The sequence below is a fragment of the Salmo trutta genome, chromosome 6, assembly GCF_901001165.1.
Source record: "Salmo trutta chromosome 6, fSalTru1.1, whole genome shotgun sequence".
NCBI lineage: Eukaryota > Metazoa > Chordata > Actinopteri > Salmoniformes > Salmonidae > Salmo > Salmo trutta.
The window spans coordinates 2,497,696-2,519,661 of NC_042962.1; the positions used below are offsets into that span (position 1 = coordinate 2,497,696).

At 44.5% G+C, this 21,966-nt stretch overlaps 1 protein-coding gene across 2 annotated transcripts in view; it reads left to right on the forward strand.

Moving 5' to 3' along the window:
- Positions 1 to 11,963: 11,963 nt before the first annotated feature.
- The window catches only part of LOC115195317 (procollagen-lysine,2-oxoglutarate 5-dioxygenase 2-like), a 118,787-nt gene continuing 108,784 nt past the window's right edge, over positions 11,964 to 21,966 (forward strand). The window contains exon 1 of one of the 2 annotated variants that reach the window (XM_029755095.1): positions 11,964 to 12,213. In XM_029755095.1, the coding sequence (XP_029610955.1) occupies positions 12,114 to 12,213 (100 nt within the window). In that variant the 5' untranslated portion in view covers positions 11,964 to 12,113. The remainder of the gene's footprint in view (positions 12,214 to 21,966) is intronic. The other variant, XM_029755094.1, reaches the window with a different exon arrangement.

Sequence of the window (21,966 nt, forward strand, 5' to 3'; positions counted from 1 at the left end):
TTGATGGATAGTGTGAGTCTTTTTGGAGGGGAAATGTGTTTATTGGTTTTCACATAGCATAATTAATGTCGGTCTTTCTTGTCATAATTTATGAGCTGATTAATTTGATCCAGACATTTAATTTGCTGGAAGCTATGTGTCACAATATTCTCCTTCGTCTGAAGATATGTTGAAATCGCTGTCGGAAAAAGTGGACCAATATGCAGCGGATTGCGTGCTCATCATCATTTATTTTAATGTGAACACCACGAACAAAACAAGAACACAAACTCACGACAGGAACAGTGTAGCAGGCTAAACAAAAGCAGTGCTAACATACAACTACTCACAAACAACAAGACCAAACACACCCTAATATATAGGACTCCCAATCAAAGGCAACTAGAAACACCTGCCTTCAATTGAGAGTCCATACCCCAATTAACTAACATAGAAACAGAACAGATAGAAAACCCATAGAAACACAAACATAGAAAAGAAATACAAAACCCCGGAATACATAAACTAATACACCCATCTAAGCTATAACCAAAAACCCCCACCTTACAAGATGGCGTAGCAGTTCAGACGTCCTCTACCCTCCTCTTGTCGTGTCCCGTGTATATATATATATACATATTTTTCTTCACTTATCTTTTTACATTTTTTTCTTCTAAAAACTCAACCTCAAAGCCTCTCCTGCAACCCGCCTCACCAATTTAAAAAAGAAAGTATTATTTACCTCATCTGAAATCCACAACAGAAGCTAGCCAGAGGTTAGCCATTTTCATTGGCTAACGTTGGAGTTCAGCTAGCCACGGTTAGCTGTCCTCAGCTATCCATTAGCTCGAAAAGCTATCGCCAGTTTTTGTACAGTGCGACTCAGACCAGAGCATACCGGACCTATTCTCTCTCCTTTCCCCGATTTCTACCGCAGGCTCTGGACATTTACACCTGGACCTTGCAGCTAACTAGCTGCTACCTGAGTGACTATTGGCAACGTCGGTCCCGGAATTAACACACATTATTCCGGAGCTAGCCAGCTGAAGAGTTCCGTCAGCCACTCGTGGGCTTTTCCTGAGCTAGCCAGCTGAAGTGTCTCCTGGGCTACAATCCCCTATCCTGACCCTTTTTACTGCCGATGCGGAGCCCCATCGGGCCTTCACGACTGGACCACCGACGTTATCTGCCCGAAGGAGTTATCCAACTGGCCCCTCCGTTGCGACGTAACCTTATCGCCCATCTGCGGCCGGCTAATCGTTAGCTGTCTTATTGGCTGCGATCTGAATAGGTCTATCGGACACTTTTCTTGGGCCACTATAACTAACTATTTTTCCAACTTGGACAGGTCCCCCCTTCCACACGGAACCCCACTAACCCACAGACGGAAACACACGAGGTGGCTAAAAACAGACCTCCCTCCATCTTCCACCAGCTTACTACCTATTGCCCGGCTAGCTGTCTGAATCTCACTGGACCCTTTGATCACTCGGCTAAGCATGCCTCTCCTTAATGTCAATATGCAATGTCCATTGCTGTTCTGGTTAGTGTTTATTGGCTTATTTCACTGTAGAGCCTCTAGCCCTGCTCAGTATACCTTATCCAACCTCTCAGTTCCTCCACCCACACATGCTATGACATCTTCTGGTTTCAATGATGTTTCTAGAGACAATATCTCTCTCATAATCACTAAATGCCTAGGTTTACCTCCTCTGTATTCACATCCCACCATACCTTTGTCTGTACATTATACCTTGAAGCTATTTTATCGCCCCCAGAAACCTGCTCCTTTTTCTCTCTATTCTGGATGTCACAGACGACCAATTCTTATAGCTTTTAGCCGTACCCTCATACTTATTCTTCTCTGCTCCTCTGGGGATGTAGAGGTGAATCCAGGCCCTGCAGTGCCTGGCTCCACTCCTACTCCCCAGGCACTCTCTTTTGATGACTTCTGTAACCGTAATAGCCTTGGTTTCATGCATGTTAACATTAGAAGCCTCCTCCCTAAGTTTGCCAACCCGGATGTCCTAGCTGTGTCTGAATCTTGGCTTAGGAAGTCCACCAAAAACTCTGAAATCTTCATCCCTAACTACAACGTTTTCAGACAAGATAGAACGACCAAAGGGGGCGGTGTTGCAATCTACTGCAGAGATAGCTTGCAGAGTTCTGTCCTGCTATCCAGGTCTGTACCCAAACAATTTGAACTTCTACTTTTAAAAATCCACCTCTCCAAAAACAAGTCTCTCACCGTTGCCGCCTGCTATAGACCCCCCTCGGCCCCTAGCTGTGCTCTGGACACCATATGTGAACTGATTGCCCCCATCTATCTTCAGAGCTCATGCTACTAGGTGACCTAAACTGGGACATGCTTAACACCCCAGCCATCCTACAATCCAAGCTTGATGCCCTCAATCTCACACAAATTATTAATGAACCCACCAGGTACAACCCCAAAGCCGCAAACACTGGCACCCTCATAGATATCATCCTAACCAACGTGCCCTCTAATTACACCTCTGCTGTTTTCAACCAAGATCTCAGCGATCACTGCCTCATTGCCTGCACTCGTAATGGGTCAGCGGTCAAACGACCTCCACTCATCACTGTCAAACGCTCCCTGAAACATTTCAACGAGCAAGCCTTTCTAATCGACCTGGCCCTGGTATCCTGGAAGGATATTGATTTCATCCCGTCTGTAGAGGATGCCTGGTTATTTTTTCTAAATGCCTTCCTCACCATCTTAAATAAGCATGCCCCTTTCAAGAAATTTAGAACCAGGAACAGATATAGCCCTTGGTTCTCCCCAGACCTGATTGCCCTTAACCAACACAAAAATATCCTGTGGCGTTCTGCATTAGCATCGAACTGCCCCCGCGATATGCAACTTTTCTGGGAAGTTAGAAACCAATACACACAGGCAGTTAGAAACGCCAAGGCTAGCTTTTTCAAACAGAAATTTGCTTCCTGCAACTCAAACTCTAAAAAGTTCTGGGACATTGTAAAGTCCATGGAGAATAAGAACACCTCCTCCCAACTGCCCACTGCACTGAGGATAGGAAACTCTGTCACCACCGATAAGCCCACTATAATTGAGAATTTCAATAAGCATTTTTCTACGGCTGGCCATGCTTTCCACCTAACTACCCCTACTGCATTCAACAGCACTGCACCCCCCACAGCTACTCGCCCAAGCCTCCCCCATTTCTCCTTCTCCCAAATCCATTGAGCTGATGTTCTGAAAGAGCTGCAAAATCTGGACCCCTACAAATCAGCTGGGATTGACAATCTGGACACTTTCTTTCAAAAATTATCTGCAGAAATTATTGCAACCCCTATTACTAGCCTGTTCAACCTCTCTTTCGTGTCGTCTGAGATTCCCATAGATTGGAAAGCAGCTGCTGAAGTGGAAGTCTGTCCCAGAGTGTTACTAGTCCATTAACTAATGGAAGTGGAAGTCTGTCCCAGAGTGTTAATAGTCCATTAACTAGTGGAAGTCTGTCCCAGAGCGCTACTAGTCCACTAACTAGTGGAAGCCTGTCCCAGAGTGTTACTAGTCCATTAACTAGTGGAAGCCTGTCCCAGAGTGTTACCAGTCCACTAACTAGTGGAATTGGAAGCCTGTCCCAGAGTGTTACTAGTCCATTAACTAGTGGAAGCCTGTCCCAGAGTGTTACCAGTCCACTAACTAGTGGAATTGGAAGCCTGTCCCAGAGTGTTACTAGTCCATTAACTAGTGGATGCCTGTCCCAGAGTGTTACCAGTCCACTAACTAGTGGAATTGGAAGCCTGTCCCAGAGTGTTACTAGTCCAGTAACTAGTGGAAGCCTGTCCCAGAGTGTTACCAGTCCACTAACTAGTGGAAGTGGAAACCTGTCCCAGAGTGTTACTAGTCCATTAACTAGTGTAAGCCTGTCCTAGAGTGTTACTAGTCCAGTAACTAGTGGAAACCTGTCCCAGAGTGTTACTGGTCAATTAACTAGTGGAAGAGGAAGCTTGTCCCAGAGTGTTACTAGTCCATTAACTAATGGAATTGGAAGTCTGTCCCAGAGTGTTAATAGTCCATTAACTAGTGGAAGTCTGTCCCAGAGCGCTACTAGTCCACTAACTAGTGGAAGCCTGTCCCAGAGTGTTACTAGTCCATTAACTAGTGGAAGCCTGTCCCAGAGTGTTACCAGTCCACTAACTAGTGGAATTGGAAGCCTGTCCCAGAGTGTTACTAGTCCAGTAACTAGTGGAAGCCTGTCCCAGAGTGTTACCAGTCCACTAACTAGTGGAAGTGGAAACCTGTCCCAGAGTGTTACTAGTCCATTAACTAGTGTAAGCCTGTCCTAGAGTGTTACTAGTCCAGTAACTAGTGGAAACCTGTCCCAGAGTGTTACTGGTCAATTAACTAGTGGAAGAGGAAGCTTGTCCCAGAGTGTTACTAGTCCATTAACTAATGGAAGTGGAAGTCTGTCCCAGAGTGTTAATAGTCCATTAACTAGTGGAAGTCTGTCCCAGAGCGCTACTAGTCCACTAACTAGTGGAAGCCTGTCCCAGAGTGTTACTAGTCCATTAACTAGTGGAAGCCTGTCCCAGAGTGTTACCAGTCCACTAACTAGTGGAATTGGAAGCCTGTCCTAGAGTGTTACTAGTCCAGTAACTAGTGGAAACCTGTCCCAGAGTGTTACTAGTCAATTAACTAGTGGAAGAGGAAGCCTGTCCCAGAGTGTTACTAGTCCATTAACTAGTGGAAGAGGAAGCCTGTCCCAGAGTGTTACTAGTCCATTAACTAGTGGAATTGGAAGCCTGTCCCAGAGTGTTACTAGTCCAGTAAATAGTGGAAGCCTGTCCCAGAATGTTACCAGTCCACTAACTAGTGGAATTGGAAGCCTGTCCCAGAGTGTTACTAGTCCAGTAACTAGTGGAAGCCTGTCCCAGAGTGTTACCAGTCCACTAACTAGTGGAAGTGGAAACCTGTCCCAGAGTGTTACTAGTCCATTAACTAGTGGAAGCCTGTCCCAGAGTGTTACCAGTCCACTAACTAGTGGAAGTGGAAACCTGTCCCAGAGTGTTACTAGTCCATTAACTAGTGGAAGCCTGTCCCAGAGTGTTACCAGTCCACTAACTAGTGGAATTGGAAGCCTGTCCCAGAGTGTTACTAGTCCATTAACTAGTGGAAGCCTGTCCCAGAGTGTTACCAGTCCACTAACTAGTGGAATTGGAAGCCTGTCCCAGAGTGTTACTAGTCCATTAACTAGTGGATGCCTGTCCCAGAGTGTTACCAGTCCACTAACTAGTGGAATTGGAAGCCTGTCCCAGAGTGTTACTAGTCCATTAACTAATGGAAGTGGAAGTCTGTCCCAGAGTGTTAATAGTCCATTAACTAGTGGAAGTCTGTCCCAGAGCGCTACTAGTCCACTAACTAGTGGAAGCCTGTCCCAGAGTGTTACTAGTCCATTAACTAGTGGAAGCCTGTCCCAGAGTGTTACCAGTCCACTAACTAGTGGAATTGGAAGCCTGTCCCAGAGTGTTACTAGTCCAGTAACTAGTGTAAGCCTGTCCTAGATTGTTACTAGTCCAGTAACTAGTGGAAACCTGTCCCAGAGTGTTACTGGTCAATTAACTAGTGGAAGAGGAAGCTTGTCCCAGAGTGTTACTAGTCCATTAACTAATGGAAGTGGAAGTCTGTCCCAGAGTGTTAATAGTCCATTAACTAGTGGAAGTCTGTCCCAGAGCGCTACTAGTCCACTAACTAGTGGAAGCCTGTCCCAGAGTGTTACTAGTCCATTAACTAGTGGAAGCCTGTCCCAGAGTGTTACCAGTCCACTAACTAGTGGAATTGGAAGCCTGTCCTAGAGTGTTACTAGTCCAGTAACTAGTGGAAACCTGTCCCAGAGTGTTACTAGTCAATTAACTAGTGGAAGAGGAAGCCTGTCCCAGAGTGTTACTAGTCCATTAACTAGTGGAAGAGGAAGCCTGTCCCAGAGTGTTACTAGTCCATTAACTAGTGGAATTGGAAGCCTGTCCCAGAGTGTTACTAGTCCAGTAAATAGTGGAAGCCTGTCCCAGAATGTTACCAGTCCACTAACTAGTGGAATTGGAAGCCTGTCCCAGAGTGTTACTAGTCCAGTAACTAGTGGAAGCCTGTCCCAGAGTGTTACCAGTCCACTAACTAGTGGAATGGAAACCTGTCCCAGAGTGTTACTAGTCCATTAACTAGTGTAAGCCTGTCCTAGAGTGTTACTAGTCCAGTAACTAGTGGAAACCTGTCCCAGAGTGTTACTAGTCAATTAACTAGTGGAAGAGGAAGCCTGTCCCAGAGTGTTACTAGTCCATTAACTAGTGGAAGAGGAAGTCTGTCCCAGAGTGTTACTAGTCCAGTAACTAGTGGAAGTGGAAGTCTGTCCCAGAGTGTTACTAGTCCAGTAACTAGTGGAAACATGTCCCAGAGTGTTACTAGTCCAGTAACTAGTGGAAACCTGTCCCAGAGTGTTACTAGTCCAGTAACTAGTGGAAGTGGAAGCCTGTCCCAGAGTGTTACTAGTCCATTAACTAGTGGAAGTGGAAGCCTGTCCCAGAGTGTTACTAGTCCATTAACTAGTGGAAACCTGTCCCAGAGTGTTACTAGTCCAGTAACTAGTGGAAGCCTGTCCCAGAGTGTTACTAGTCCATTAACTAGTGGAAGAGGAAGTCTGTCCCAGAGTGTTACTGGTCCAGTAACTAGTGGAAACCTGTCCCAGAGTGTTACTAGTCCATTAACTAGTGGAAACCTGTCCCAGAGAGTTACTATTCCATTAACTAGTGGAAGTGGAAGCCTGTCCCAGAGTGTTACAAGTCCATTAACTAGTGGAAGCTTGTCCCAGATTGTTACTAGTCCATTAACTAGTGGAAGAGGAAGCCTGTCCCAGAGTGTTACTAGTCCATTAACTAGTGGAAACCTGTCCCAGAGAGTTACTAGTCCATTAACTAGTGGAAGTGGAAGCCTGTCCCAGAGTGTTACAAGTCCATTAACTAGTGGAAGCTTGTCCCAGATTGTTACTAGTCCATTAACTAGTGGAAGAGGAAGCCTGTCCCAGAGTGTTACAAGTCCATTAACTAGTGGAAACCTGTCCCAGAGTGTTACTAGTCCAGTAACTAGTGTAAGTCTGTCCCAGAGTGTTACTAGTCCATTAACTAGTGGAATTGGAAGCCTGTCCCAGAGTGTCACAAGTCCATTAACTAGTGGAATTGGAAGCCTGTCCCAGAGTGTTACTAGTCCAGTAACTAGTGGAAGCCTGTCCCAGAGTGTTACCAGTCCACTAACTAGTGGAATTGGAAGCCTGTCCCAGAGTGTTACTAGTCCAGTAACTAGTGGAAGCCTGTCCCAGAGTGTTACCAGTCCACTAACTAGTGGAAGTGGAAACCTGTCCCAGAGTGTTACTAGTCCATTAACTAGTGTAAGCCTGTCCTAGAGGGTTCCTAGTCCAGTAACTAGTGGAAACCTGTCCCAGAGTGTTACTAGTCCATTAACTAGTGGAAGAGGAAGCCTGTCCCAGAGTGTTACTAGTCCATTAACTAGTGGAAACTTGTCCCAGATTGTTACTAGTCATTAACTAGTGGAAGCCTGTCCCAGAGTGTTACTAGTCCATTAACTAGTGGAAGCCCTTCCCAGAATGTTACAAGTCCATTAACTAGTGGAAGCCCTTCCCAGAGTGTTACTAGTCCAGTAACTAGTGGAAACCTGTCCCAGAGTGTTACTAGTCCATTAACTAGTGGAAGCCTGTCCCAGAGTGTTACAAGTCCATTACCTAGTGGAAACATGTCCCAGAGTGTTACAAGTCCATTAACTAGTGGGAGTCTGTCCCAGAGTGTTACTAGTCCAGTAACTAGTGGAAACCTGTCCCAGAGTGTTACTAGTCCATTAACTAGTGGAAACATGTCCCAGAGTGTTACTAGTCCAGTAACTAGTGGAAGTCTGTCCCAGAGTGTTACTAGTCCAATAACTAGTGGAAACCTGTCCCAGAGTGATACTAGTCCATTAACTAGTGGAAGCCTGTCCCAGAGTTTTACTAGTCCAGTAACTAGTGGAAACCTGTCCCAGAGTGTTACTAGTCCATTAACTAGTGGAAACATGTCCCAGAGTGTTACTAGTCCAGTAACTAGTGGAAGTCTGTCCCAGAGTGTTACTAGTCCAATAACTAGTGGAAACCTGTCCCAGAGTGATACTAGTCCATTAACTAGTGGAAGCCTGTCCCAGAGTTTTACTAGTCCAGTAACTAGTGGAAATCTGTCCCAGAGTGTTACTAGTCCATTAACTAGTGGAAGTGGAAGTCTGTCCCAGAGTGTTACTAGTCCATTAACTAGTGGAAGCCTGTCCCAGAGTGTTACTAGTCCAGTAACTAGTGGAAACCTGTCCCAGAGTGTTACATGTCCATTAACTAGTGGAAGAGGAAGCCTGTCCCAGAGTGTTACTTGTCCATTAACTAGTGGAAGTGGAAGCCTGTACCAGAGTGCTACTAGTCCAGTAACTAGTGTAAACCTGTCCCAGAGTGTTACTAGTCCATTAACTAGATGGGAACATGTCCCAGAGTGTTACAAGTCCATTAACTAGTGGAAGTCTGTCCCAGAGTGTTACTAGTCCATTAACTAGTGGAAGCCTGTCCTAGAGTGTTACTAGTCCAGTAACTAGTGGAATTGGAAGCCTGTCCCAGAGTGTTACAAGTCCATTAACTAGTGGAATTGGAAGCCTGTCCCAGAGTGTTACTAGTCCAGTAACTAGTGGATGCCTGTCCCAGAGTGTTACCAGTCCACTAACTAGTGGAATTGGAAGCCTGTCCCAGAGTGTTACTAGTCCAGTAACTAGTGGAAGCCTGTCCCAGAGTGTTACCAGTCTACTAACTAGTGGAAGTGGAAACCTGTCCCAGAGTGTTACTAGTCCATTAACTAGTGGAAGCCTGTCCTAGAGTGTTACTAGTCCAGTAACTAGTGGAAACATGTCCCAGAGTGTTACAAGTCCATTAACTAGTGGAAGTCTGTCCCATAGTGATACTAGTCCATTAACTAGTGGAAAGCTGTCCCAGAGTGCTACTAGTCCATTAACTAGTGGAAGCCTGTCCCAGAGTTTTACTAGTCCAGTAACTAGTGGAAGCCTGTCCCAGAGTGTTACTAGTCCATTAACTAGTGGAAGAGGAAGCCTGTCCCAGAGTGTTACTAGTCCATTAACTAGTGGAAACATGTCCCAGAGTGCTACTAGTCCAGTAACTAGTGGAAGCCTGTCCCAGAGTGTTACTAGTCCATTAACTAGTGGAAGCCTGTCCCAGAGTGTTACTAGTCCATTAACTAGTGGAAACCTGTCCCAGAGTGTTACTAGTCCATTAACTAGTGGAAGTGGAAGCCTGTCCCAGAGTGTTACTAGTCCATTAACTAGTGGAAGCCTGTCCCAGAGTGTTACTAGTCCATTAACTAGTGGAAACCTGTCCCAGAGTGTTACTAGTCCATTAACTAGTGGAAGTGGAAGCCTGTCCCAGAGTGTTACTAGTCCATTAACTAGTGGATGCCTGTCCCAGAGTGTTACTAGTCCATTAACTAGTGGAAGTGGAAGCCTGTCCCAGAGTGTTACTAGTCCATTAACTAGTGGAAACCTGTCCCAGAGTGTTACTAGTCCAGTAACTAGTGGAAGCCTGTCCCAGAGTGTTACTAGTCCATTAACTAGTGGAAGAGGAAGTCTGTCCCAGAGTGTTACTAGTCCATTAACTAGTGGAAACCTGTCCCAGAGTGTTACTAGTCATTAACTAGTGGACGTGGAAGCCTGTCCCAGAGTGTTAGTAGTCCATTAACTAGTGGAAGTGGAAGTCTGTCCCAGAGTGTTACTAGTCCAGTAACTAGAGGAAGCCTGTCCCAGAGTGTTACTAGTCCATTAACTAGTGGAAACCTGTCCCAGAGTGTTACTAGTCCATTAACTAGTGGAAACCTGTCCCAGAGTGTTACTAGTCCAGTAACTAGTTGAAGCCTGTCCCAGAGTGTTACTAGTCCATTAACTAGTGGAAGAGGAAGTCTGTCCCAGAGTGTTACTAGTCCATTAACTAGAGGAAGCCTGTCCCAGAGTGTTACTAGTCCATTAACTAGTGGAAACCTGTCCCAGAGTGTTACTAGTCCAGTAACTAGTGGAAGCCTGTCCCAGAGTGTTACTAGTCCATTAACTAGTGGAAGAGGAAGTCTGTCCCAGAGTGTTACTAGTCCATTAACTAGTGGAAGCCTGTCCCAGAGTGTTACTAGTCATTAACTAGTGGAAGTCTGTCCCAGAGTGTTACTAGTCCATTAACTAGTGGAAACCTGTCCCAGAGTGTTACTAGTCATTAACTAGTGGAAGAGGAAGTCTGTCCCAGAGTGTTACTAGTCCATTAACTAGTGGAAGCCTGTCCCAGAGTGTTACTAGTCATTAACTAGTGGAAGAGGAAGCCTGTCCCAGAGTGTTACTAGTCCACTAACTAGTGGAAGCCTGTCCCAGAGTGTTACTAGTCATTAACTAGTGGAAGTGGAAGTCTGTCCCAGAGTGTTACTAGTCATTAACTAGTGGAAGTCTGTCCCAGAGTGTTACTAGTCCATTAACTAGTGGAAACCTGTCCCAGAGTTTGTGACATGTGGCATTTGTTTGTTTGTTTGCTCTTTGAGTTAAAATGTATTTTACATTCATCAGTTTGACTTTTCTTTTTTTTCTTTCTGTATCTTATTTAAAGAATACTGGTTCCATAGTCTGAAAACGCAATAGTTGTATTATTTCAACATCTCTACGTTTCTAAAAGTTGTCGTTTTTAGGCTGCTACTCTCTTGTCTGATCCTGTGTGCGGTTTCCACCAGTTTGATTTAATTTTGATAAAACTGATTTGCATATTTCTGAAAAGTAACTTGTCTTGAAGTTTAAGTAATATTTAATTTTCAAGAGTCATTTGAGTTAGAACAAGAGGCATTTATCAGAACTCAGGACAGAGAAAGAAAGCCTTGTTGACCACGCAGGCTTCGTGTATTTTAGTCCCATTTGGGAAGGGGTGGGTATTTACTTTAGGACGGTAGGGGGTTTTTACCAAACACTGCTGCAGTTGTTCAATCACACGTTCGCACCTAGCCAAGTACCTCAACTCCTCCACAGACCAGTTTTTATTATTATCAACCTCCGACTCTGTGTCAATTCTACAACAACAAAAATGCATTCTTAATAAATCCTTACCGTGTACCTAAGTTTGTCCTCTGTTGTTGCATGTCTTTCTTTGTTTGCTGAAATGTTTTGCGTTTTAAAATGTTAATTAAATACAACCACTGTTTCCTTGTTGAGATTTAATACGCACATTCGCGCTGAGTTGTCATTGACTACCAACAACGAGGAAACAGTCGGTGCTTGTATTTGATTAACGTTTTATAAAAACATATGAATTTCAGCATAGCGACTGGATATGGAGTCGGAGGTTAATTTAAAAACGAGAGTCTACGCTCAAATCTGTGGAGGAGATGAGGTAGGCCTTCTTGGGAAGTTCGCTCCAAGTTTCACCACCCGGCTGGTATAGAAACACACTCTCTCTGTCTCTCTCTGTCTCTCTCTGTCTCTCTCTCTCTGTCTCTCTGTCTCTCTCTGTCTCTCTCTCTCTGTCTCTCTCTGTCTGTCTCTCTCTGTCTCTCTCTCTCTCTCTCTCTGTCTCTCTCTGTCTCTCTCTCTCTCTGTCTCTCTCTGTCTGTCTCTCTCTGTCTCTCTCTCTCTCTCTCTCTCTCTCTCTCTCTCTCTCTCTCTCTCTCTCTCTCTGTTCAGCCTACATGCAACACTACTGGAAGAAGTAGCAAATTCTACAGTTGCAATTAAGGAACCACGCCTTTACCGTTATTTTCTCTGCCTGAATGACTGTATTTATACCAGCAGACCTCGGGCGCATAACCAGCTCGACCAACTGTTTGCGTCTCTCTCACTCTCTCTCTATTTTAGAGAAACGGCAGGCTGAAGTTTGGGCGAAGGATTATTTATTTCATTATTGTATTATCGCGAGAGGAGAGTCAGCCAGTCGTCGACCCCCGGAGCCTGGAGGTCCTGACCGGTAGCTCAGAGCAGACAAGCTGAGGAGAAGTCCAGTCAGTCCCCTTAACCCCGCTCTGAAACAAGGGACTGCTGCTCTCATCAACACACCGCAGACATGGAGTATTACAACCTCTTTTTTTTATTATGTTTTTCCTGGAAACAGTTTATTTCCAATGCTCACTCATCTGACAGCAATCAACAGCTAATTCCAACAGGTAAAGCAGCTTAGGCTATTATAAAACTATTATTGTCCTTTGAGCCAACACGTTTGTAAAATAACACTGATGTCTTTTGTCTTGTTTTGACACATTTATTAATACTTTATAATAAATAAAAGTGTTTATTTTCCAGAATGTTACTTTGATTTCCTGAGTTCTCTTGCTATTTAATTTTGCGAGCTGGTTACTAATGTTTAATTAATTGGAAATATATAGATAAGTATATATATATATATATATATGGTTATTTTTTAGGGGACAATAATATACAACATTCAAGTCAGGCCTATTACTAAAACACAAAAAAAACATCTAAATAAATAATATAAAAATATAAAGATGACAGATCACATTACTTACTTCACACATCAAATATTACATTATAATATTCTAAAGTAAGCTGCAGATTTTTTCTTTTTTTTCTTTCAGTTTCTATGTAATTAGATGTAGGATTTAATAAAAAACAACACATTCATAGGCTCAAGTGAAGGCTTGGGATTCTAGGTTATGTTTGTAACTGTTGGCTTTTTTTCCGGCTACATGCCCTTTATAACGTGAGGAAGCACAGGTTCTTCCTGCCAGTGCGATGTCTGCTGTGTTTGCGAAATGGAACACGGTAATGTCAAAATTATACTATAGCGTTAAAAGGACTTTCTCTTAAAGATCATAAAGAAACTTGAGCGGTTTCTCACATTTCACGCCTTTTATTGACTGTTTTGTGTGGCCGACGCACAAACTTTAAATGTATACTGCGTGACTTTTATCTCCCTATAAAGGAAAGGTTATAGGATCCAAATCAAAATAATAATTGTACCCAGTTCTTGACTTGGGCAGGAGCTCGCTGGAGCTCGCTGGAGCTCGCTGGAGCTCGCTGGAGCTGAGTACAAGCGCCTCACATGATCTACTGCTCCAACTCCTGTTCTTCTTAAAGAATATTAATTAAACAGGGTCGTAGAGCTCCTTCACCTAAATACCGTATAAACAGTAACAGCACTCAAAATCAGTACTGCACCTATTTCAGTCCAAGTCAAGCACTAATTGTTTTTTGTTTTATTTTTATTTAACTAGGTAAGTCAGTTAAGAACAAATTTGTATTTACATTGACGGCCTACCGGGGAACAGTGGGTTAACTGCCTTGTTCATGGGGCAAAACGACAGATTTTGTACCTTGCCAACTCGGGGATTCCATCTTGCAACCTTTCGGTTACTAGTCCAACGCTCTAACCGCTAGGCTACGCTGCCGCCCTGATTGTACCCTAACGAGACAAAGTTACGCTTTACCAGGCCAATAAGTCTTCTGTTACCTTTAAAAACTAACTTTTCACTTGCCTGTATTAGTTTCAGTGTGTTTTCTCATGAGTTTGTGATTAATTGAGTTAATCTATAGACTCACTGTTTTTTTTTTTGTTGCTATAATGCTGTGCTGCGAAACTGAAGGAGAAGGATACTCTGTTGGAATTAGTAGAATAGTCCTAATTCAACAGACGTCTCTCTGTATGTGACTGAACAACAACCTTCTGCCTAGGGGTCTGGACCCATATGGCACAGGTAACACAGTTCATTTATGCCCCTTCCACAGTGATCACTGGTTCAACCCCCAATCCGACTGCACCAACGCTAATCTCGTCCACCAGCCTAGTAGCAATTAAGTCTGGGCATGAGGTTACCCCACACCACCCCTGAATTGCTACCCATCCAATCATTTGATCCTATAACATCATAGCAGGCTATGCTAGCCTTTTGGGGGCCTTAAGCGAGATTTGGTTGGGGACCCCCCCCCCCCCCCTCCCCCCTCCCCCCCACCTCGCAGCGGTGGAGAGAAACATTTACGTTTTCACATTTCATTTCCTGCAATTCTAAACATTTTGCCATGGGGGGGGGCATAAAAGAAAAAGTTGCAATTTTGTAACGCATTTCATACAATCCCACTTCCCCCACACTGCTACAGCAGCTGGGTTCGGTTAGGACTCGAGGGACTTGTCTGAAAACACCTTCTTCAGTAAACATGCCAGTGTCACTCAATTAAGTCTACTCCGGAATAATTTCTGTAAAACACTGCTGCTTGTTAATAGCCCCTCGACAAGAAGCCTTAACTGCATCCATGTGTGTGTTGTGAGACTCTACGTCATGACTTCTGTGTGTTTGGATGTAGACTAGTGGTACTGCTTATTAACAATACAGTGGTGTTGTGAGCGGCTGCGTGTGGAATTATCACTAAATAAATCAACCGTGAGAGCTGAGGTCTAGGGAAACTACAGCCCCCAGAAGCCCTTTCTCTCTCTCTCACACACACACACTATGCCACCGATCCCTTAGCCGCTCTCACACCGCATACTTAAAGTTTAAATGGGGATATCAAGAGGGTGATAATCATTTAGGGGGTAATTAGACCCCCCAATTGTCACTTCAGCTGAGCCAGCATCACTGCAGCCGTCAGCGCTTGATAAACGAATACATCTCTCAGCTGAGCCAGCATCACTGCAGCCGTCAGCGCTTGATGAACGAATACATCTCACAGCTGAGCCAGCATCACTGCAGTCTTCAGCGTTTGATGAACGAATACATCTCTCAGCTGAGCCAGCATCACCGCAGCCGTCAGCGCTTGATGAACGAATACATCTCTCAGCTGAGCCAGCATCACCGCAGTCTTCAGCGTTTGATGAACGAATACATCTCTCAGCTGAGCCAGCATCACCGCAGCCGTCAGCGCTTGATGAACGAATACATCTCTCAGCTGAGCCAGGAATATTCCTTCAGTGAAGATATGTTATTACGTTGGACATAGTCTTTTTTTAGTAGTAGAAATTAGTCTAAGGCTTTGGCTCAGAAATATTACATAGACCAATCACTGCTACTTTCATCTTCAGTTTGCCACATTTTTCAATGGAACATGAAACCATCTGTGTGTAAACACTGTGTAGGACAGGACGAACATCTACGTGTTCGCTGTTCTTCTAGAAGGGTCACTACTGGAAACACTGACACGTCATAAAGTCTTTCCACTTGTTTAACGTTTGGCTCACATCTCCAACTCAATCTGTTGCTGCTGCTGTCTACGTTTAAAGATGACTTTAAGATACTAATGATGACTTTACGATACTAATGATGGCTTCACAATACTAATGGTGGCTTCACGATGCTAAAGATAGCTCTACGATGGAATTAGAAACTCTATGAGCCTTTACTAAAGTTTGTCTGTAAACAATGACAAAGCTGATTGGTCTCATTTTATATTTTAAATTTCATCAATAAAGAAGAAGTATTTTTAGTTGTACATTTCCTCTATGTACTCTCTGTTCTCTAGGCTACTCTCTACTCTCTCTGTCCTCGACTCTCTCTGTTCTCTACTCTCTCTGTTCTCTAGGCTTCTCTCTACTCTCTCTGTCCTCTACACTCTCTGTCCTCTAGGCTTCTCTACTCTCTCTGTCCTCTACTCTCTCTGTTCTCTACTCTCTCTGTCCTCTACTCTCTCTGTCCTCTACTCTCTCTGTTCTCTAGGCTTCTCTCTACTCTCTCTGTCCTCTACTCTCTCTGTCCTCGACTCTCTCTGTCCTCGACTCTCTCTGTCCTCGACTCTCTCTGTCCTCTACTCTCTCTGTCCTCGACTCTCTCTGTCCTCTACTCTCTCTGTTCTCTAGGCTTCTCTCTACTCTCTCTGTCCTCTACTCTCTCTGTCCTCTACTCTCTCTGTTCTCTACTCTCTCTGTCCTCTACACTCTCTGCTCTCTACTCTCTCTGTCCTCTACTCTCTCTGTTCTCTACTCTCTCTGTCCTCTACTCTCTCTGTCCTCTACTCTCTCTGTTCTCTACTCTCTCTGTTCTCTACTCTCTCTGTCCTCTACTCTCTCTGTTCTCTAGGCTTCTCTCTACTCTCTCTGTCCTCTACTCTCTCTGTCCTCTACTCTCTCTGTTCTCTACTCTCTCTGTCCTCTACACTCTCTGCTCTCTACTCTCTCTGTCCTCTACTCTCTCTGTTCTCTACTCTCTCTGTCCTCTACTCTCTCTGTCCTCTACTCTCTCTGTTCTCTACTCTCTCTGTTCTCTACTCTCTCTGTCCTCTACTCTCTCTGTTCTCTACTCTCTCTGTCCTCTACTCTCTCTGTCCTCTACTCTCTCTGTCCTCGACTCTCTCTGTTCTCTACTCTCTCTGTTCTCTAGGCTTCTCTCTACTCTCTCTGCTCTCTACTCTCTCTGTCAGGATGTTGGGTGCTGAACAGCTGTAGAGGACCAAGTGAACAGAATGAACTAGCGTCTGGTGTGTGTGTGTTGATACTGTACTCCCCCTCCCACGGGCTCTGATTCTATGTGTCAGCCTCTGTTCTCCTGGAGGATGAACCATGAAGAGTGGCTGGAGTGGGTGGATGACAGATGGAGGAAGGGAGGAAGAGGAAAGGAGGAGGAGGATGTCATTATTAAACTATTCAGTAACCGGGTTCGGTTCATATCAGTTCCCGATGACACCTTTGCGTCTTGCGAGCTCTGATCCAACTTTGCGATTATTTTGGTGATTTATCTTTACTTTTTTAAGTTGTTGCACTAAATGTATCCGCTATCATTTGGTATGATGGAGTGGGGGCGTCCTGGTGAGATTAAGACGAAGTGAAAATCTTCCACCTCTTCCATCTGTTCTATTGACCAATTGATAATAAGATGGATTACCTCCGATCACAGGATTTGATATCAACGGGACTCTCGTTAACTGTAATATTCTCAGTTTTTTCTTAAACATGGCTTTAGGACAAGATACCCCCCCAGACGAGGAGGGGGTATGTTTATTTTTCAACAACAAATGTTGTGTGGATTCTAGCGTAGTGGAAGTGGCAACCTATTGTTCACCCGTCTGATGATCTAATACCCGACCTTCTACCTCCGAGAGAGTTTTTAATCTGTTTTCGCTGTATACTGTATACTGTATATTCCACCTCAGGACCACAACAACAATAAGCTCAACGAGATGTTACGAGGCTATAAACAAGCAGAAAACAATGCACCCCGGAAGCTGCTTTTTCTTGTTGCCGGTGATTTTAATTCTGCGGCACTAAAACAAGTGATGTCCAAACTTCTCTCAACGCGTCTCCTTCACCGCTAGGAGTGATAAAGTCCTAGACCATTGTTACTTAACCCACAAGCAAGCATACAAGGCCCTCCCTTGTCCTCCCTTCGGCGAATCAGATCATGACTATACTCAAACAGGAAGTACCAGTGACGCTCTCCGTAGATAAATGGTCCTCCGAAGCGGAGGCTATGCAGCAGGACTGCTTTGCTAGTGCTGACTGGAATATGTTCCAAGACCTCCGCCGATAGCATCGACCTTATCAGTATATGTATTGGCGAAGTGAAAGTCCACTGCTTACCCAATTAAAAGCCCTGGATTATCACAAACGAAAAGGACAGAGCTAACGTACACAGGGCTATCGTAGCCAACCCAAGGTTACATCTGAGGACATGAACGCATATAAAAAGTCAAACTACAACCTCAAACAGACAAAAGGACAATATAGGAATTATATTACACCGTCTCCAGCGCTCCAAGCATGTGCCAGGGTCTACAGTCCATTACGGATTACATAGGAAGACCAAGCCATTATCTGCCCAATAATGCCTCTCTACCAGACGAACTCAATGCATTTTATGCACGTTTCGACCAAATCAACGTAGAGCCGTGAGTGAGGACCCCTTCCCAAGCCAGAAGACTGGGTGATCTCGCTCTCCCAGGCCGACGTGAGTAAGGTTTTTAATTTGTTCAACACTCGCAAGGTCGCTGGGCTGGACAGTTATTCCAGGGCGCGTTCTCAAAAGCATGCGCAGGACAGCTGGCAGGCATCGTCAAGGTCATTTTAAAACCTCTACTTGTCCTAGCCTGTAATCCCCACATGTTTTCAAACTCACCACTATCGTTCCTGATGCCAAGAACTAACCACAATGACTACCACCCTGCAGCACTCACATCTGTAATCGGGAAGTGATTTAAAAGTCATGGTACACATTAAATCCATTATCCCAGACACCCTAGACCCACTCCAATTTGCATACCGCCCCAAACAGATCTACAAATGATCCACTCCAAACTGCCCTCTCCCACCTGAACAAGAGGAATACCTATGTTAGAATGTTGTTCATCGACTACAGCTCAGCTTTCAACACCATCAAGATCATGACCCCAGGACTGGACAGCTCCCTCTGCATCTAGATTCTGGACTTCCTGTCGGGACGCCCCCAGGTGGTAAGGATAGGCAACAACACTTCCGCCACACTGATCCTCAAACACAGGGGCCCACCAGGGGTGTGTGCTTAGTCCCCTCCTGTTCTCCCTGTTCACCCACGACTGTGTGACCAAGCACGACTCCAACAACATCATTAAGTTTGCTGATAACACAACAGTGGTAGGCCTGATCACCGACAACGATGAGACAGCCTATAGGGAGGAGGAAAAGGATGGCTGAACACACCCCCATTCTCATCGACGGGGCTGTCGTGGAGCTGGTCGAGAGTTTCAAGTTCCTTGGTGTCCAGATCACCAACAAACTAACACGGTCCAAACACACCAAGACAGTTGTGAAGAGGGCACGACAAAACCTTTTCCCCCCTCAGGAGACTGAAAAGATTTGGCATGGGTCCCCAGATCCTCGAAAAGTTATACAGCTGCACCATCGAGAGCATCTTGACCGGTTGCATCACTGTCTGGCATGGCAACTGCTCGGCGTCCGACCGTAAGGCGCTACAGAGGGTAGTGCGTGCGGCCCAATACAACCTTTGGGACCAAGCTTCCTGACATCCAGGACCTATATACCAGGCGGTGTCAGAGGAAGGCCCTAAAATTGTGTTTAACGGCTCCAGTCACCCAAGTCATAGATAAAGAGGCTATGTTCAGACTACCCGCTGTATATAGCCTCATTATTGTTATTTTATTGTGTTACGTTTTTAAAAAATGTTTTATTGTTTACTTTAGTTTATTTTGTAAATATTTGGATCTGTTGGGGGCGGTATGTGCATTTATAAGAATTTATAAAGAATACTGTAAGTACAGAAATTGTTTGTTCAGTGGGAAATTAATATAATTTTACATTTTTACATTTAGTAGACGCTCTCATCCAGAGCGACTTACAGTAGTGAATGCATACATTTCATACATTTTTTTTTTCCGTACTGGTCCCCCGTGGGAATCAAACCCACAACCCTGGCGTTGCAAACACCATGCTCTACCAACTGAACCACACGGGACGTACTAATATCCAACTAGTCAGTGAGTGGAGTTTAGAGTTTGTGACAGGAACTATGTAATCTCATTACAGTATTACTACTGTTTCAAACTACATACTGTGTGCTAATTGTACTACGTACTATTTAACACGTACTGTTTAGTAAGAAGCAGCAGGTTGGCATTTTTTTGTCCTGAATTTTTCCCTGGAATTAGCTCTGCAGAGTGGAAACGGACAAACACGATTTGAGAAAATGAATTTACAATTTTTAAAGGAACTGTTTGACTTTGTCTTAGCTAGCTAGGTCTTTTTAATTTTGTCTAAATTTGCACTAAGAATGGCATAGTCAAGCTACTGCGTCATTAATTTATCTAGATTCTGTATTCTTCAAACATAATTCAACATGAGGGTGTCAGGGGATTCGCATTGGGCTGTAGATAGAGATCGCAAGAGGAAAACAAGCTCTTAAAGAAATAGAATGGTCTAAAGGTATCTGGCACAGCCACAAAGTCATACAATCTGATTTTAAACCTAACCTTAACCTTAACCCTAACCTTAACCACACTGCTAACCCTAATGCATAACCCTGACCTTAAAGGAAAGGTTCACCCATTTTTATTGTTTTTATGTTATATTGTTTTTGTACATCTCTAAGGGATGTTCTATCAATTCCCTGGGCCATTTCATGTTTTCTGAGTTATTGGCGTTCAAGCAGGCAGAATGCCGTCCTGTATGACGTAGCAGCGTGATAAAGTCTCTCTCACTGGAAATTCATATAAATACAACCAAAACACCTATCCTGTCAGATTTCAATACTGGCCAATGAGGATGTCTTCTATCCTGTCAGATTTCAATACTGGCCAATGAGGATGTCTTCTATCCTGTCAGATTTCAATACTGGCCAATGAGGATGTCTTCTCTCCTGTCAGATTTCAATACTGGCCAATGAGGATGTCTTCTATCCTGTCAGATTTCAATACTGGCCAATGAGGATGTCTTCTATCCTGTCAGATGTCAATACTGGCCAATGAGGATGTCTTCTATCCTGTCAGATTTCCATACTGGCCAATGAGGATGTCTTCTATCCTGACAGATTTCAATACTGGCTAATGAGGATGTCTTCTATCCTGTCAGATTTCAATACTGGCCAATGAGGATGTCTTCTATCCTGTCAGATTTCAATACTGGCCAATGAGGATGTCTTCTCTCCTGACAGATTTCAATACTGGCCAATGAGGATGTCTTCTCTCCAATGAGCCATTGATCATATTTTTGCGATATTGCGAGAAATTAGTAATTAATGGAGGGTCTAGCACATTTGTCCTATTTGTCTGCCTCTTTAGTCCAGGATGCATTGCATGGTGCCGTTGCCAGAGATATTATAGAAAGGAGATCGGAATCCGATGAATGAAAGAACATATAACACCCCACGCCCAGCAGACTGTCGACCAATCGCGTTCACGTTGTCATGCTACGTCACACGGTTTCTAAGTTAATCGTCACACAATCCCTAAATTGATAGTGCAGTTTGTTAAGGGAATTTGGTTGAATTGTGGGTAGCTACGTTTTCTAGCTGGCTACCTAGCTACACTGCATGACTAAACGTATGTGGACAACTGCTCGTTGTACATCTCATTCCAAAATCATGGGCATTAATATGGAGTTGGTCCCCTCTTTGCTGCTATAACAGCCTCCGCTATTCTGGGAAAGCTTTCCACTAGATGTTGGAACATTGCTGCTGGGACTTGCTTCCATTCAGCCACAAGAGCATTAGTGAGGTTGGGTACCTCATCCCAAAGGTGTTCGATGGGGTTGAGGTCAGGTCTCTGTGCAGGCCAGTCAAGTTCTTCCACACCGATCTCAACAAACCATTTCTGTATGGACCTCGCTTTGTGCACGGGGGCATTGTCATGCTGAAACAGGAAAGGGCCTTCCTCAAACTGTTGCCACAATGTTGGAAGCACAGAATCGTCTAGAATGTCATTCTATGCTGTAGCGTTAAGATTTCCCTTCACTGGAACTAAGGGGCCCGAACCATGAAAAACAGCCACAGACCATTATTCCTCCTCCACTAAACTTTACAGTTGGCACTTTGCATTGGGGCAGGTAGCGTTCTGCTGTCATCCGTCAAACCCAGATTCGTCTGCTGGACTGCCAGATAGAGAAGCGTGATTCATCACTCCAGAGAACACGTTTCCACTGCTCCAGAGTCCAATGACGGCGAGCTTTACACCGATCCAGTCGACGCTTGGCATTGCGCATGGTGATCTTAGGCTTGTGTGCGGCTACTCGGCCATGGAAAACCATTTCATGAAGCTCCCGATGAACAGTTGTGCTGACGTTGCTTCCAGAGGCAGTTTGGAACTCAGTAATGAGTGTTGCAACCGAGGACAGGCGATTTTTACGTGCTTCTGCACTCGGCGGTCCAGTTCTGTGAGCTTGTATGGCCTACCACTTTGCAGCTGAGCCGTTGTTGCTCCTAGACATTTCCGCCATACAATAACAGCACTTACAGTTGACCGGGGCAGCACTAGCAGGGCAGAAATTTGAT